Below are 20000 nucleotides of genomic sequence, written 5' to 3'. Positions count from 1 at the left end.
GACTGAATAAACACCAAATTTAAAGAGAAAACAATAAATACTAGGAGTTGGTTCATTCGACTAAAAATCTTCAAGGCTGTGCCCCAGCATGGCCGCAGTCTAATGATTGATACAAGTAGAATGTACAAGGCTGAGCTGTTAATGGAAAGATCTGACTAATGATGGATCTAGCCAGCAAAAGTTGGTTTCTGTGGCTATTTTAATAGAGAGTAAGAGTAATGGATAAAGTGCAGAGAGACATAAACTGGTTAAATTAATCACTGAATGATGAGTAATGAGTGACAAATAAAATGAAAAGTGAAGAGGAAGTAAAAAAAAAAAACAAACTTACTACTGGCTGCAAAGAAAACCACATCGTTGCGTCCAGAGACATTGAACGCCATGGTCAGTTTCTGGAGCATGACGTCAGCCTTGTGAAATATTGGTGTTGAGTACATGTGCTGCAACAGCATGTGCATCAATGGTTTGTCTTTGATGAATGTTAAAACATTGTCAGGCAGTGAACGAGAGTCGTTGATTGAGCACTGAAGATGTACACAAAAGACAGATATGTATAATTGACAAGTCAAACTGTGGTGAATAATGATCAAATAATGGAAATATTAAGTTTATCTCTACAAATTCTTTTTTTATAAGACAGAGCCGCCACTGAAAGCCATGTTTCATATACAAATACATCAATGTAAACAATGTGATCGAAGATAGAAGACAATAGGTAATGGTTGTATATGCATATTTCAAGAGTTATTGCTCTCTCATCAGTACCACATCCAAATATCAACTATCCATGAATGCATTGCTTAAATATCTACTAAGTTTAGTTATGTAACTCTATTGGATAAGCCAATTTACCCATTATATATAGTTGCAGGCATGGCTGTGTGATAAGAAGTTTGCTTCTCAACCACATGGTTCTGGGTTCAGTCCCACTGCATGACACCTTGGGCAAATGTCTTCTTCTATATAGCATGACCTCAGTCAAATGACTGAAACAAATAAATGAGTGTAAAAAGTATCCCTTCATTTTGCTTACTTACATTTCCTGGTCGAATAGCAGGGACTTGGTTATTGGCAACTGGTAACCAGTAAGATGTGTCCGTGTTCTGATCCTTAAAGGGGCCATCAAAGACTTTCTGTATGTCGGTCCAGTGGTATGCACAAATTGCAGAGGCTGTGATACCATTTCTGCGGAGAGAGAGAGCGATAAGGATATACAAGGAAATATAGCAAGAGAAGCAGGTGAGATAGTATGTTAAGGGGTAGTTAAGAGGGTAGGATTTTAAGGGTGTAGGGCACAAGGGAAAAGGAAGTAGTGGGAGGTTTGGGTAAATTTGGGGTCAAAAGGTGAATACCCCTGAGACTACTGAAAATGTGGGAGATGGAGAGGGAAAGATAGAGGTCAAGTAGAGAATGAGAAATACAAATAGAGTGAGTAAAAGATGTCTAGAAAGAAGCTTCTATTTACTTTGCTGAATCTATTTTATCTAGATAGAATATACGTGTGTGTGTGTGTATGTATATAAATGTGTGTGTGTATATATATACGTGTTGTTGCCAGTACCGCCCGACTGTCCCCCCGTGCCAGTGGCACGTAAAAGCACCCACTACACTCTTGGAGTGGTTGATGTTAGGAAGGGCATCCAGCTGTAGAAACTTAGACAGATCAAGACTGGAGCCTGGTGCAGCCATCTGGTTCGCCAGCCCACAGTCAAACCGTCCAACCCATGCTAGCATGGAAAGCGGACATTAAACGATGACGATGATGATGATATGTGTGTGTGTGTGTGTGTGTGTGTATGATGGACTCTCCCGTTGTCAGATGACATTTGAGGGTTCGACATTTTCTTACCGAACAACCACGCAGATCATTTGTTTACAGTGATCAAATATTTTTATAGAGTTAAGCTCACTCCCTCCATCAGGTCGACATTACCTGTACAGGTGCAACGGAATGATCGCTGAGCAACATGAATATATAATTGAAAGTGAAGAGGAGAGTGGAGATTTATTTGCACAAAACGTTTTTATAAAAAAAGTTTTCTACAGCATATATGACATTGGCTCACACAGGTTTCGACTGCAGCAACTGCACATTGCTCTGTATGCAATTATGCATCCTAGTCACTACAATTTCATCAAGGGTCCATCACTTATGATGTTTTCAAAGTGTGTGTGTATATGTGTGAGAGGGAGAAAGAGAGAGTCAGAGAGAATTGAAGAGAGGATTTAAATTTTTATTCACCTGAAGAAAGCATTTCTTTTTTTCATGACATAATTGATTTGTTCATCAATGAAAAAGTGTGTATGAAACAGCTGTAGTGAACCTCAACCCATTTGTGTTCTCATATAAAAATCTATCTATCTAGCCATATATACCATCCCACCCATGCTAACATGGAATATGGATGTTAAATGATGATGATGATGATGATGATGAAGATGATATTGTTCCTCTTTTTCTCTCTCTTCTCTTCTCACGTGACCGTTGGCTGACTGCTATCCCTTTTTGTGTCTGACCACGGTCACTGCCACATCGATATTCTTCCCTCTGACGTAAAGCTTCATTTCCACACGCGCCAGCTGAATTTAATTCATTCCCAGTTGAAAGACGCCTGTTGTTATGTCCTGTTATTATTATTATTATTGTTTTTTAATTGTATTTTTGTATTTATATTCGTGTAACATCGTCTGTTTTTCCATCCTTGTTTTGTATACATTCAATGCTTTTTCCCAAGGAATCTAATGCTCTTAGCTTAGTTTTTCCTTGGGGCTGGCCAGATTGGAGCAATCTCAAGATTAATCAGCTGAAATTGTGAGGATGATCCGGTTCTTGACTGAAGATAAAAGACCTCGAGTGACCCGTCTGCGTTTTTTTGTATCGTCTATCTGGATGTTTGTTGTTCTTTTTTCTATCACCTAGTTGTCCGGATGGTTTGCGTTCTTGTCCCATTTTGTATTTTATTTTATATATATATATTGATCAAACCTCCTGTGAGTTAACATAGAATCTCTTGATGACAATGCAACCTTCATTTGACTAAGGTATCTTCAGCCTGATGATTCGCTAGTAGATTACCCTTTGTTTTAATAATTATTACTTCCAAGTTCTGCTGTCTATGAAACATATGTAGACTAGATTTTTATCTACTCCATTCCCTAAATTTGGATTTCATTTCACATACACAGCAAACCCCAGTTGCTAACCATAAACTATGAAATAAAACTTTTCAGCTTATCAAACTTCAATATGGGAAAAATTTACAAACTTCTATGTCAATAAATCCCTATTGCTCATAAAAGTTGTCTTTTATACCTTCTATGGACTGCTTGAAACTTACTATCTTCCTACAGCTTGATCCTTAGATCTTATCTTTACATATTACTATATATATATATATGCGGGCGCACATGTGTAGGTTTGAACAGGCGCGCTTACGCGAATACTATGAACTTTTTACCCCCTTACCTTAATTAGCGGTCATTCGAATAGCTCTTTTGTCTAAATAGCGGTCAATAACACAGTAATTTCCCATTGTATAATGGTAATTTTTCATAGTGTTTTACCGATGGCTGGATAACTGAAGAGATGGTGGTGTGGATTTCCACCTCGGCATCCGAAACTCAGTGTTTTATCTTGGCTACTGAATAATTGTCACATATTACATTTACAGATATATATATATATATATATATATACATATATCTATATATACCCATAGTGAGAATTTACAAAAAAACAAAAGACGAAGATAGGTGTGTAAACATGAAACAGATGTATTAGTTTAATGCTTGGGAAGTGAGAAAGTCTTTTGTGTTTCGAGCCTATGCTCTTCAACAGAAAGGAACACAGAAATAAACAGGGAGAGAAAATAAAACAAAAATTATAGTGGCTAGCTATCTATCATGGCGAAAACAAATATATATGTATACATAAATAAAAAGGAATTAGTGAAGGAAAAATTATATAACAACCCAAAATAGCAGCGCTCCAGCAAGGCCACAGCTTGTGAGCTGAAACTAGTTCAATTCAATATATATATATTATATATGCATATATATATACACACACACATATAGCTAGATAAATATAAATAGATTAAAAGTGAAAAAGAGAGTGAGAGAGTGAAATAGATTAAAAAAGGAGTTTCACTGACCTGTTTGTTGTAAATAAGCCATAGAATATCTTATTGTCTTGTGTGTAAACATCCTCTGTAAATAACAAAGGGTAAATTCTCAGAAAGATCCAGACAGATATGTATTTGTGGTATGAATTTGTATGGCTTACAATATATATATATATATATATATATTATATATATATATATATATATATATATGTGTGCGTGTGTGTGTGTGTGTTTGTGTGTGTATGTATATATATATATTTATGTATGTATGTATGTATATATGTATATATGTATGTATATATGTATGTATATATGTATATATATGTATATATATGTATATATATATATGTATATGTATATATATATATATATATATATATATATATATATATATATATATATACATACATTTATATCTATACATATATATATATGTATATATGTATGTATATATATACATACATATAATGTATATATGTATGTATATATATATACATACATATATATGTATATATGTATGTATATATATATGTATATATGTATATATATGTATATATATACATGTATATATCTATACATACATACATACATATATATATATTTGTGTGTGTGTGTGTGTGTGTGTATTTGTTTATACACTGTGGCTATGTGGTGTTCAACAGACAATGCAATGTGTAAGTATGCGTGCATGTATATACGTATGCATATAAAAGGATGTGTGTGTTCCTTAATGTTGAGACTGCGTATGCTAATGATAAATATTTGCCTCCATGTTATGCGATATCGGTGTGTGTGTGTGTGTGTGTGTGTTTTGATTTATGCATATGATTGCCTTTGAAAATCTATATACATACATACATACAAATACATGCACACACACACATGTAAATACATACATACACATATACATACATAAACATGCATACACACACACATATACACATTTGTTTACTCTGCATAGTGTAAGACTTCTAGAAGTAAGGTACACCTTAGATTTTCTTTAATTATTTCTTCAAGAAAAGGTTATTCTGATAAATCTGTAAACATTTCTGAGACTGATTATCTTCTTATGCTTCTCTTTTGAATTTCTTCGTTTTCACTAACAAAAGTCATTGCAGTACTGCTGTACGTTCTGTTCTTGATTTAAGATTTCCTCTCAAATTTTGTTAGTGATGGTCATATTAATTTCAGTTGTGTGTACACCCAACATACACACAAACACATGTATATTTAGATATATGTGTAGCTGTGTGGGTAAGAAGTTAGCTTTCTAACCACTTGATCTCAAGTTCAGTTTCACTGCGTGGCACATTGTGAGGGGGATGCTGTCTCCTTGCCTTTGTATCATATAATAATATTAAATGAGTGTCATCAGCTTAAAAGCAATATCATTCATTTCTAATCTTTCATAAAACATGACTGGTCAAGGGGAAATATCTTACTTGGAAACAGGCGAAGGTTGGTTACAGGAAGGGCATTTAGTCATAGAAAATCTTCCCCCACCAACAAAATTCTGTCCAACCCATGTGAGAATGGAAAAGTGTATGCAATGATTATGCATATGGACAGGAGGGAAAGACCACTCCATCATAACCCATTTTCTTTCTTTTTTTAGCTTGGCTTCCAAGACTTGCAAAGTTAATTGAGGAATAAATCATTAACTTTTTAGCATTCAGATTACTCACCTGGATGGTGGCAGGACAAAAACAGACACACACTAACCACATGGTTCTGGATTCAGTCCCACTGTGTGGCACCTTGGGTAGGTGTCTTCTACTATAGCCTTGAGTTGACCAAAACCTTGTGAATGGATTTGGCAGACAGAAACTGAAGGAAGCCTGTTGTGTGTGTGTGTGTGTGTGTATATATATATATGTATGTATGCATGTATGTATGCGTTTGCCCCCACCCCCACCATTGCTTGACAACCGATGTTGGTGTGTTTATGTCCCTATAACTTAGCGGTTCAGCAAAAGAAACCAATAGAATAAGTACTAGGCTTACGAAGAATAAGTCTTGGGGTTAATTTTTTTCAACTAAAGGCAGTGCTCCAGCATGGCTGCAGTCAAAAGACTGAAACAAATAAAAGAATACGATGGGCCTCTTTCAGTGTCTGCCTACCAAATCCACTTCTCCAAGGTGCCACGCAGTTGGACAGAACCTGGAACCATGAGGTTGAGAAGCAAGCTTCTTACCTCACAGCCACGCATGCGCCTATATTTTGAATTTAATCATGTATTATCTTGTAGCTTTGAGATTTTGATGATGTGATTGTTTGTTTTTAGAATGACATAATGTAGCTGTGTTGTTGGTTTCAACATACAGCAAGTAGAATATTTAGGCCAGATATGGTCAGTTTAAATGCTAAAGGGGTTGAACCAAGATTCGTAGGTTATCTTAAACCAGAGGATGTGGACAGAAGGCTAGCCAAAGACTAGACTCCACTGAAGGCATACAAAGTATTTTGTGGTGGTGTTACCCACCGCTAGGAAAACTCGACAGATTAATTAATGAATATTGGCTTGCGTGAGATCAATTGAATCAACTCCTGCACATGTCTGGTGGACATTTTAATGACCCTGGGTGAATTTCTAGCAAAACGGATGGCAGCAGGATTTGAATTCAGAAGTCTTGCATGGAATGAAAAATATTGTATGTACTTCTTTTTAACGTTATCTCTACAAATTTTTAATGAAAATTAGAGCCAGCACTGAGAGTGACAACTTTTGGTATATGAATACGTCTATGTAAACAATGCAGCTGAAGATAGAAAAATAAGGAATGGGTGTATATACACATTTCAGGAGTTTTTGCTCTTTCTTCAGTATCACATCCAATCCATTTACCATCCATGGGATGACATTGAAAATTGATTGAATCACACTGCTGGCACAGGTGGGACACAGTGTTGAGTCAAAAGACTTTAATATACTTTGTAGTATATTATGGTTGTAAAACGAAATACAGTGTCCTCAGCAGTATTTAATATGTATTTACTTCCAAGTCATACTAATTTATATTTGAGAAAACACTGTGAAGTGGTGGGCATTTGGAAGGGCATCCAGCTGTAAAAACCATACCAAAACTGACCTTGCCTGCATGAGTGCCATGTAAAAAGCACTCAGTTCACTCTACAGAATGGTTGATGTTAGGAAGGGCATCCAGCCAAAAAAAACCATGCCAAAACAGACACAGAAGCATGGTGCAGGCTCCTGTCTGGCCAGTTCCTGTTAAACCATCCAACCCATACCAGCATGGAAGGAGGACATCAAACGAATATGATGATGAGGAGGAAAACATGAGTGTGATTTATACATGAGTGCAACTTAAATATGTTATTTACATCAAATAAATAATTGAATGGAGAACTTACGTATTTCATCAAAGTAATATGGGTACTGCCCTGGTAAAGAACAGTTTATCCTCGCTTTTAAATATGTTGACCATTCATTAATGAGAAGGCGTTCCCCACCTCGGTCATTCTGTAAAAAGAAAAAAAATACAGTGTTATCAAGTTATGAAGTGAATAGCAACGAAAACATTTTGGCAAACTTCCTAGCTGGTTGATTGACTGACTGAATAATTAATTAAACAATTAATTAGTTAATTCGTTAAATAGTTAACAAATAAAAATAAAGAAGTGAAATAAAACCAGCGTGGTTGTTTATTGTTGGCTTAATGACCCTCCCAAGAAAAAAATAGTAAATCTTGGAAATCATGGTTGGCAAAGGGTTAACTTATAAACCTTGGTTGAATTTCATGTTTTGTATGTGTATATATATATATATATATATATATATACAGTGAAGGCATGTGACTTAGTGGTTGGGACATTTGGCTCACGATCGTAAGATTGTGAGTTAAATTCCCGGTTATGCATTGTGTCTTTGAGCAAGACCCCTTTATTTCACATTGCTCCAGTCCACTCAGCTGGCAAAAATGAGAAGTACCTGTATTTCAAAGGGGCAGCCTTGTCACACGCTGTGTCACGTATCTGTGGAGTGCTCAGCTACTTGCACGTTAATCTCATGAGCAAGCTGTTTCATCGATTGTATCAGCTGGGACCCTTGTTGTTATAACTGATGGAGTGCTTCTTTAACACACACACACACCACACACACACACACACACACACACTTTCTTTATGGATTAACAAGCTAACCAATGGTTTCAAGTGAAGAGATCTTCACAATTGTTTGAGTGTGTCACATGACCAAGTAAGTGTATGTATGTATGCATGTGTGTGTGTGTGTATAAATATATATAGGTAGATATGTGTGTCTGTATGTATATAAGTGTGTGTGTGTATATATATATATATTATCAAACCTGGTCACCAAACCATTAATTGTTAATTAATAAAGTTAACATTTTTATTAGTGATTTAACTTTTAAGTTAACTTTGGAAATCCTTATCAGACTAATTAATGTCTGTTACGTTTAACTTCTGTTAACTCAAGTCAATTTGAGTTAACATCTGTTAACTTCAGTTCAATTAAAGTTAACAAATCTTATAGTTTTGGCACTTCTTAAAGGTGTTTTTAGGTGGTTTTAGAACAGAAACTGATTTTACATTCTGTTACATTAGGAAATAACTGGTTAACAGTTATCAAAGTTAATGTTTTGGTTAAGAGATTAATGGTTAACGAAGTTAACTTTTCGATTAACAGTGTCCACCTCTGTATATTGCTGGATTGGAGCAATACTTGAATGATATAACAAAATATCTTATAAAGAAACCAGTTTGAGTATCAATACAGTTTTATAAATTTTCTTATCACATGAGATCAGGAAAACTTTGTTTATAATTATAATTCATCATGATATTAAGATATTTATAGTATATATAGCAAAATATTAAGTGTTGAAGAATAAACAGAAGCAGTGGTGATTTACAAAAAAATTTTGGCAAATATGGGAAATGACACTAATCATGTTTCAGTATTATTACGTCCTTATTAGCAAAACGGTGAGAGTCAAAGTTGCTAAGTAGTTATGGAGGGAAAAATATCACTTGGTAAATGTACAAGATTTTATATTTGTTGATGTAGGAAAATATAATATACATACATGCAATCTGTGTGAAAAACAACAATTACTGTTAATGTTTGGTGCAGTCAGCATAAAAGTAAAAAAAAACCATATGAGGTAGTGGGGCTCTGAAAGGGGTCTCAGGGAGTAGTGTCCCTGCTTTCCTGAGCTAGTTTTCCACCATGTTTCTTAAAAATCATGGTCTCGGGACCACGCATGTCTAGAAACTGAGGTTGGGGGCAAGCAACAAAATGCACCCCATAGAAAATCCAGCTGAAAAAAAGCTTCATGATAACAAAGGAGAATGGGCACCAGCCAGCCGAAATATTGGGGTGAGCTGCACCTGCCTACCTCAGTTGTTATGGCATTGAGGTACATCCGGCCACCCCATTAACGGGGACAAAACCTAGACTTAAAACACTGGATGATGATGATGATGATATATAGAGATAAATGTATATGTGTGTTTTTATTTAAAAGAATGAAAATTGCTTTCTTTTGAGACAAAGTACTGTACCAGATTCTATAAGGAAAAGCATAATCAACCAGAATGAAATGGATATATTTTAAAGGTAGTGTTTCAAAGAGAACTTGAAAGTTATTAATAGTTTTGTTCTGACCTTTCTGTTTAGTAACTTGGGGGATGAAAGGCAAAGCTAACCCTGTTGCAATTTCAATCCCAGAATATGAGTACATAATGATTTGTCATTGACACAAGGGCAGTGATTTTTTATGGGAGGATTTCAACTCTAATACATGTCAAGCATATTTCACTCCTTTCAGAAAGATGAATAGCCAAGTTGACCCAGGTCCCATGATGTAATATGAACAAAAAAATAAAAGGAATTAGTACAATGTGAGCAGACATGGCTGTGTGATTAAAAAGTTTCCTTCCCAATCACATGGTTTCAGGTTCAGTCCCACTGCCTGGCACCTTGGGCAAGTATCTTCTATATCCTTGGGTTGACCAAATTTTTGCGAGTGGATTTGGTAGATGGAAACTGGAAAGAAGCCCATTGTATTTGTATCTATGTTTGTATCTCCTTGTCTTGTCTGTGAGAGATTATTGTAAATGAATGCCATTCATTCCTGATATTCTGCAAAAAATGTCTGGTAATAGGGAAATATTACTCAGCTTGAAATGAGGTAAGGGTTGGTGACAACAAGAGCATCCAACTGTTGAAAATTTGCCTCAATAACTTTCATCTGACCCAAGCAAGCATGGAGAAGTAGACATTAAAAGGACGATGATAACTACAAAACATTTATATATATAAGTTGTAACCTGGACACAAGACCCTAAGTTTATTATTTATTATTTCACATTGGAGAAGGTAGCTATAGGTAGTTACTCTCTCCCTAAAGCATATGCTTCTGTTTTTTTTTCTCTCTTAAGTCTACTCCTTATTCCATCAATCTCTTTTGCCAAACTGCTAAGTTATGGGATGTAAACAAACCAAACACTGATTATCAAATGGTGCGTGACAAAGGCACTAAGACACACACACATACATACAGATGGTGGGCTTCCACACAGTTTCCATCTACCAAATCCACTCACAAAGCAATTGGTCAACCCAGGACTATAGTAAAAGACACATGGCCAAGGTGCTATGCAGTAGGATTGAACCAAAAACCATATGGTCATCAAGCAAGCTTTTTATCCACGCAGCCATGCCTACAGCTGTAAGAACAGTTACTCAAGAATCTCAGGTTCAAATCAACTGCAGGCAGTCTTCCGCTACTTATCTATTAGGACATAAAACTTAATGTTTTAAATTTTTGACTACAAGTAATATCAGCAGGAATCTCGCTGGAATGCGTGTACGAGATAGACTTATCCAGCAGGGAGGAGAGAGATTTATGGTACATCCTTCCAAATGAAGGAGTGAAATCTAAGATAAAACACCTGGCCTTTAACAAATACAGACATTCGTACGCACACAAACGCACCAAACATACAAACTCACACACATACACATTTATATACATGCACAAACACAAACATTCACACACACACAATCATTTACATACAAACATTCATTTACAGGCATATACAAACACATTTACACATACACACACACTCACACACAATTATTTACATATGAACATTCATTCATACACATACATGCACTCACATACACATACATAGATTCATTTTACATGCACACACACAAACACAAACACTCATTTACACACATACACACACTAAATTACACACATTCACAAACGTACATGCAAATATACATACATAATCAATTATATACATACACACACACTCATTTACACACATACACACACTCAATTACACATACACAAACATACATGCAAACATACACACATAATCAATTATACACACACGCACACTCACCCACACACGAATACATTTACACACATGCATAAATACACTCATTTATGCATACACATACACAGATTCATTTCACACACACACATACTCATTTTCGCATATACACACACTCATACACAAATTTACACATATAGGCGCGGGAGTGGCTGTGTGGTAAGTAGCTTGCTAACCAACCACATGGTTCCGGGTTCGGTCCCACTGAGTGGCATCTTGGGCAAGTGTCTTCTGCTATAGCCCCAGGCCGACCAATGCCTTGTGAGTAGATTTGGTAGACGGAAACTGAAAGAAGCCTGTCGTATATATGTATATATATATATATATATATATGTATGTGTGTGTGTGTATTTGTGTGTGTGTATTTGTGTGTCTGTGTTTGTCTCCCTAGCATTGCTTGACAACCGATGCTGGTGTGCTTACATCCCCGTCACTTAGCGGTTCGGCAAAGAGAGACCGATAGAATAAGTACTGGGCTTACAAAGAATAAGTCCTGGGGTCAATTTGCTCGACTAAAGGCGGTGCTCCAGCATGGCCGCAGTCAAATGACTGAAACAAGTAAAAGAGAGATACATACATGCACATGTACTTACATACACATGCATATATGTGCACACTCAAAAACACATTTACACACACATTCGTGCTTACTTTTTCACACACACACACACACACACAAGCTTGGTAGATACAATTGTTAGAATTACATAAATAAGGCAAAGCTAATAACTAGTAACCATAGCTCTATCCAGCAGGTTTGGAAACCTTGCTGAAACCTTCTTGCTGGCTCCTGATGTTGTACAGAATAGATGTATTAGAAATAGCTATTGTTGTGAATTTATTTTGCCCAAACTCTCCTTGACTGAACTAATTAAGGCCAAAGACATTCCGGCCATGACCAAAGGTGGCAAGCTGGCAGAAACGTTAGCATGCTTGGTGAAATACTTAGTGATATTTCGTCTGTCTTTACATTCTGAGTTCAAATTCCGCCAAGGTCAACTTTGCCTTTCATCCTTTCGGGGGCGATAAATTAAGTACCAGGTCTTAATTTATCACTGGGGTCCATGTAATCAACTTAATCCCTTTGTCTGTCTTTAGTTTGTCCCCTCTATGTATAGCCCCTTGTGGGCAATAAAGAAATAAGAAACGTTAACACGCTGGGCGAAATGCCTAGTGGTATTTTGTCTGCGGTTAAGTTCTTAGTTCAAATTCCACCGAGGTCGACTTTTCCTTTCATCCTTTCGGGGCCAATAAATTAAGTACCAGTTATGCACTGGCTTCGATCTAATCGACTTAACCCCTTTGTCTGTCCTTGTTTGTGCCCTCTATGTTTAACTCCTTGTGGGCAATAAAGAAATAAGAAACATTAGCAAGCCAGGTGAAATGCTTAGCGGTATTTCGTCTGTCTTTACGTTCTGAGTTCAAATTCTGCTGAGGTTGTCTTCGCTTTTCATCCTTTCGGAGTCAATAAACTAAGTGCTAGTTGTGTCCTGGGATCGATCTAATCGACTGGCCCCCTCCCCCAAAAATTTCGGGCCTTGTGCCTAGAGTAGAAAATATTCTGGCCATGACCATCCTGTCTTTTCAGTAATATCTAAAACTACAATTTTTGTCATTTGTCTATTTTAGCCTTTGGGCTGTGGCCATGCTAGGGCACTATGTTTAAGGATTTCAGTTGAACAAATCGACCAGGGTACTTATTTTTTGAAGTCTGGTACATAATCTATTAGTCTTGTTTGCTGAACAAGACTAATTCATGGGGATGTCAACAAACCCAACTCTGGTTGTCAAGTATCATGAGGGACAAACAAAAACACAATACACACACAGAGGCATATATATATATATATATATATACTTCTGGCCCACCCTGTATTTGTTGCAAGAAACACCTAGTTTTTTTCTCTAATGTTTTACTTACTTCAATCTACAAGAGTATGGGAAAAACAAAATAGGAATTTTGAAAGAAGTATGTACAAAACTAATTCTTAGACATCAAATGGCTACGGGCAGGGGGTCCACTGGAATAAAATAGCAATCAAAAGGGTCCATGAATAAAGAATGGTTCGGAACCACTGATTTACAGGATGATTTGGCTACTATTTCTAGTAGGTTGAGCAACCTCATAGAAGCTCCCAGAGGTTATGATTTCACATTCTCATAGGAATAACAACATGTAGCTGCATGACATCAACTGCAGGAATAATAGGACAATCAAATAAAGAATGGGGAGGCATTCAAAATATGGCTGCAACAGAATCTAGCCATTATTGGCAGGCAGAAAGAGGAGATGCACTTTGCAGTATATAGTGTGTCTGATTGCAGGCATCTGTGTACATTGCAATTAAATATAATGTATTCAATTTATGAAAAGCCTTGCAAACCTCATCCTGGCAACACTGCTGCTATATGCATCAGTTGTGCAGGGATTTTGTTTTATTTGTTTGTGGGGTTTTTTTTTTTTATTTGTGTGTGCAACTGGCAAATGTGTGTGTGTGTGTGTGTGTGTGTGTGTGTGTGTGTGTGTGTGTGTGTGCGTGTGTGCATGTGTGTGCTTGAGATTGACAGGTAGATAGTGAGAGGGAGGAATATAGAGCGGGTAGAGAAGTAAGGATTTTATGCAATTGTACCTCTCTGGTGCAATCTGTGTACGCTTGCAAGAGATAGTATGTGTGTGAGTGTGTGTATTTGTCAGCGTGAGATCGATAGATAGATAAAGAGATACAGAGAGAGAGAGAGAGAGTGTGTGAGGGAGAGAGACAGACAGGTAGACAGTTTCAGAGAGAGAAAAGAGGGAGATTGAATGGTAGAAAGGAATAGAAAAGTGAGATTTATCCTGGGTAGGAATGCATGGGTATTTGTGTGTGCATGTGTGTGTGTGTGTGTGTGTGTGTGTGTGTGTGTGTGCATGTGTGTGTGTGCACTTTAGATAAATAGATAGATAGATGGATAGATAGGCAGAGAAGGTAGTTAGATAGATGGATAGATAGATAGATAGATAGATAGATAGATGAACAGATAGAAATAAATAGATAGATATATAGATGGATAGATATTGATAGATACAGATAAATAGATAGATACATAGATAGATAGATGGATAGATAGACAGATAAAGATAAATAAATAGATAGAGAGATGGGTAGATAGACAGATAGATAGATAGATAGATAGATAGATAGATAGATAGATAGATAGGTAGATAGACAGATGGATAGATAGACAGATAGATAGATAGATTAAGATAGATAAATAGATAGAGACAGATAGATAGTGAGGGGTAGAAACAGTGATAGAAAGGGGTAGAAAAGTGAGAATTTAAGCAGTTGTACCTCACTGGTGTAACCTGGGTAAAAGTGTGTGTGGGGGGGTGTATCCTTGAGAGAGAAAGAAAGGGTGGGTAAGTGAATGACTGATATAAAGGAGTTGAGAAACACTTATGTACAACACTTGTGCAATTTGTGTATGAGGGTGTATGAGTGTGTGTGTGTGAGAGAGAGATAATGTGTGATGGAGTGTATGTGTGAATGTATGTGTGAGTATATATGTGTGTAAATGTGTGAGAGTGTGTATGTGTGTGTACATGAGTGTGAGTGTGTGTGTTTCTGTGTTGTTTGAGAAATGAGAGGGAGAAAAGACAAATACAAAGAAAGAACAGAGAGAGAGAGAGAGAGAGAGAGAGAGAGGAGAGGAAGAGAGAAATCAGGTGCTTCAAGTGTGTGTGTGTGTGTGGACAGGTAATAGCTGCGAGAAGTGAAAAATAAGAGAGAATGCATTTGGAGAAGGAATAAAGGAACAGGTGAAGTAATAGCGAGAAGAATTAAGGTGTTGTTGGTCAAATAGATCAACATTGACCGTCTTGAATTTTCAATCTTTTCTTTGCAGGTGCTGTGTATCTTGGACTCTACTTGTTTAATGTGTTCTACCCTTTTTAAGATGACAAGAATAAAAGGACAGCAGATGGGTGGGTGAATGGATGTGGTATTTTGAGGGAGATTCCACCACTATTTCTAACAGGCTGAATGATTGCATGGAGAGGTGGTGGTGGTGGTGGAGGGGAAGGGGGGGTTCTCGTGTTGGTTTGCAATAAAAGGTGTGAAGTGTGTCAAGGTAGTGCTAAATGGGGAAAATAAAGAAAGGCGCAGAGAGTAGCTGGAGAAGGAGGAGGAGAAGTGGGAGAAAGAAACTGTGAATGAAAGAGCGAGAGAAAGGGAGAGCATAAGGGAAAGAAGCTGGGAGAGGGAGAGATTCAGAGAAGTGAACAAAGTGGAAAAGGTGTGTGTATGTGTGTGTGTGTCTATATCAATCTATCTTTCTACCCATCTATGTATGTATGTATGTATGTATGTATGTATATATATATATATATATATATATATATATAATATAACTAGGAAATATTCATCATCTTTTAATCTTTTAATGATGGTGCCCCAGCTTGGTCACCGCCTTTGGCTGAAACAAGTTAAATGTATGTATGAATATGTATGTATATGTGTGTGCGTGTATACAATTTAGGATCAGGTGTATTTTCCATGCAAGCATCGGTTATGCATATATATGTATGTGTATGTGTGAATATATATATATATATATATATCGTCGTTTAATGTCTGCCTTCTATGCTGACATGGGTGGGATACACACACACACACACACACATGTGTATATAGAAAGATAGATACAGAAATGTGTGTATGTGTTGATATAGAAAGAGAGAGGATATAAAGCAAGAATATACAGAATGTAAAGCAAGAGAGATTCTATAAACCAACCATGGTCTCTCTCTCTCTCTCTCTCTCTCTTCTCTCTATTGTAGGCTATCAATGATAGGTTGAACATACAGAAAGCGAACCATAAAACAGCATGAAATCTACTGAAGGTGGCAGTTATTGTATCCAGGTGAAACACCTTCACAAGCAGGTAGAGATCAAAGAAAACCATTACTGACATTGATGCTGATGCTGCTGCTGTTGTTGTTCTTTAAGCCAAAGCTGAACTGATTGAGCAGCCTATGTTCAATGGCATTCCACATGTGACCATCCTGTCTTGTTAGGCTGTATAATGTAACAGATGATGGTGTGTGTTGTTTTGCTTTCCAAAACATTTAGGAGATTCAAAGAAGGATGGTGAGATTTGGCTGTTATTTCTTTTAGGCCATACAACTATATAGGAGATTATCTATCTTTATATTTCACTTGTTTTACTCTTTTGACTGAGGCCAAGCTGGAGCACTGCCTTGAAGGATTTAGCTGAATAAATCTACCCCAATACTTTTGTTTTTCTAAGTCTGGCACGTAATCTATTAGTCACTTTTAGCTGAACTACTCAGTTATGGGGATGTCAATAAACTAACACCAGTTGTCAAGCAGTTGTTGGGGACAAACACAAAGACACACACACACACACACATAGATATTCAAAAGATTTCTTTCAGCTTCCAAAAGGTCTCCTTTTTAAAAGAGCTGGGTGCAGTGTGAGGGAGATTTGGCTCTTATTTCTAAATGCCCAAATCAATTGGTGCCACTATCTCTCACCAGCACCAGAACCACCACCACCACCACCACCAATTCCATCACTATTGCCACCACCACCACCACCACCACCACCATTACTGCCACCACCCCCAAGTCTATCACCATTACCACCACCATCACCACTGCCACCACCACTGTTGCTACTTATAAAGCCACCACCACCACCACCATGATCAGCCACCTCTGTCTCTACCACCACCATGTCAGTGTGCTTCTGACATCATCCGGAATGGTTCCAAGAGAAAGGAGAAAAATAAAACACTTGCAGATTTTTCTGAATCTCGATTCCATTCACATTGCAGATTGCCGATGCTTTCTATAAGAATATTAAAATTAAACCCCAGAAGGATATGGTAAAGTTGATGCCAGTAGGTTTTGAACTCAAAACATGAAAGCGCCGTATCTAAATGCCATGGACATTTCATCTCATCCTCTCATCACTCTTCTAATAAACCGACCGACCAGAGTTGATTCTCTGATGCTGATGGAGTGGGAGTGGTAAGAGGTTATTGATATCAATCACTTGGTGATCTATTTTGACTGTTTGACCATTTGATGTTCAATACTTCGACACTAAGAGGAAAGAGATGTGATGATGATGGTGGTGGTGGACTGTGGATGTGGTGGTGGAGTCAGTGGTGGTAGTGGAGTTGGTGATGGTGGTGGTATTGGTGATGGTGGCAGCGTCAGCAGTGTGCTGGGGTCAGCAGTGGTGGTGGTGGTGGAGTTGGTGATGGTGGTGAAGTTGGCGATGGTGGTGGGAGTCGGCGAAGGTGATGGAGTTGGCGATGGTGGTGGAGTCAAGGATGGTGCTGGAGTCAAGGATGGTGCTAGAGTTGGCAATGGTACTGGAGTTGGTGATGGTGGTGGAGTTGGCGAAGATGATGGAGCTGGTGATGGTGATGACAGTGATGGTGCTGGAGTCAGTGACAGTGCTGGAGTCAGCAACGGTGCTGGAGTCAGCAATGGTGCTGGAGTCAGTGTTTGTAGTGGAGTTGGTGAGGCGGCAAGCTGGCAGAAACGTTAGCATGCCGGGTGAAATGCCAAGTGGTATTTCGTCTGCTGTTACGTTCTGAGTTCAAATTCCGCCGAGGTCGACTTTGCCTTTCATCCTTTCGGGGTCGATAAATTAAGTACCAGTTACGCACTGGGGTCGATATAATCGACTTAATCCGTTTGTCTGTCCTTGTTTGTCCCTTCTGTGTGCAGCCCCTTGTGGGTAGTAAAAAAATAAGATAGTGCTGGAGTGTGTGATGGTGCTGGAGTGTGTGATGGTGCTGGAGTCAGAGATGATGCTGGGTTCGGCAATGATGCTGGAGTCGACAATGGTGGTGAAGTTGTATTTATGTATATACATGCACGTATGTACGCATACATGCATTCATCTGTGTGTATGCATGTATGCTTATGCATGTTTGCATATATTTGCATGCCTGTATGCTATATATGTATGCATGCATATTTATGTATATGTAGACACGTATATATATGCATACATATGTATGTACATGTATGTTAAAGCACATGACTTAGTGGCTGGGGCAATTGGCTTGTGATCGTAAGGTTGTGAGTTCACTTCCTGGCAGCATATTGTGCTTCTGAGCAAGGCGCTTTATTCATGCTGCTCCACTCAGCTTCCAAAAATGAGTTGTACCTGTATTTCAAAGGGCCAAACTTGTCACATTATGTGTTACGCTGAATCTCCCTGAGAACAACGTTCAGAGTAACTTTGTCTGTGGAGCGCTCAGCCACTTGCACATTAATTTCATGAGCAGGCAGTTACATGTCCAGATCGACTGAAACCTACATCATTGTAATCGACGGATGCCAGTAGCAAGCATATGTTTGAATAGATGCAGTGTGGCTGAATGCTTAAGATGTTTGCTAAGCAACTTCAAGAGCTCAGGTTCAATCCTAATGCATAGCATCACGAGCAGAGCCTCTAACTGTCTGTTTTGGTATGGTTTCTACAGCTGTATGCCCTCCTAAATGCCAACCACTTTACATAGTGTACTGGGTGCTTTTTATGCAACACCAGCACAGAAGCTTTTCACATGGTACCAGCACAGAAGATTTTCACATGGTACCAGCACAGAAGCTTTTCACATGGTACCAGTACAGGTAGGTGCCCAGAATTCTATTCAACCAGTGGCTACTTGCAATATCACTGAATGATTTATTCATTGTTTCTTATATAGAAATGACAAATTCTCGTCTGAGAAAGGGGCTAGCTTTTTAGATGTTATCTCAGGACAAACATTGCTCTAAATGGCTCATCAACAATGTGTATACAATAAGTACTCGACAGTAGAAATAGGTTGAGACGTGCTAAGATCTGTCGGCCTTTGCCTTTCCCTTGGACAACATTAGTGGTGTGAAGAAGGGAGGCTTGTGTGCATGGGCGACTGATGGTCCTTCATAAACAACCTTGCCTGGATTTGAGCCTCAGAGGGGAACTTTCCGAATGCAATCCCATGGTCATTCATTAACAAAGGGGAGTTTTTATCCCTAGCCTATAGGGTCCAGTGCAATGAATTGCTTGGGTGATCTGATTATAACACTTTTAGATTATAAAATATTTAATAAATACTTCAGTGTGATAATGTAAAAATGGTAGGAGACGAAGTCCTTAATTGTGAGATGTAGGCTTGGAGCCTTTAGTCAAAATGGTTGCGGACAATTCTGCAAGCAGAGCAATTTTGGTTGTGTCTAGCAATGCTATTAATTTACAATGGCGATAACAAAGATGGTAGCAGCAACAACAACAACAATCACAATAACAACAGCATTGCACCAGTAATAAACAAACAACAACAAAAAAAGAAAAATATGTCGGCAACAGCAACAAAAGCATAGCAAAAACAACAACAGCTATCCTAGTAACAACAGCAATTACAGAGTAACATAGCCAATATAGGAAGAACAAAAATAAACAAACGAACA

The 20000-nt window shown here is 37.8% G+C and overlaps 1 protein-coding gene across 1 annotated transcript in view; it reads right to left on the bottom strand.

Moving 5' to 3' along the window:
• Positions 1–20000, bottom strand: part of LOC115214964 (semaphorin-2A) — a 488260-nt gene that overhangs the window by 11862 nt on the left and 456398 nt on the right. The window contains exons 10-13 of the mRNA XM_029784060.2: positions 7501–7609; positions 4155–4209; positions 1038–1185; positions 332–524 (exon numbers count right to left, since the gene is read on the bottom strand). Coding sequence (XP_029639920.1) covers positions 332–524; positions 1038–1185; positions 4155–4209; positions 7501–7609 — 505 coding nt within the window. The remainder of the gene's footprint in view (positions 1–331; positions 525–1037; positions 1186–4154; positions 4210–7500; positions 7610–20000) is intronic.

This window comes from Octopus sinensis, linkage group LG8 (genome assembly GCF_006345805.1).
Source record: "Octopus sinensis linkage group LG8, ASM634580v1, whole genome shotgun sequence".
Classification (NCBI taxonomy): Eukaryota; Metazoa; Mollusca; class Cephalopoda; order Octopoda; family Octopodidae; genus Octopus; species Octopus sinensis.
This window is presented reverse-complemented; position numbering and strand designations above follow the sequence as displayed.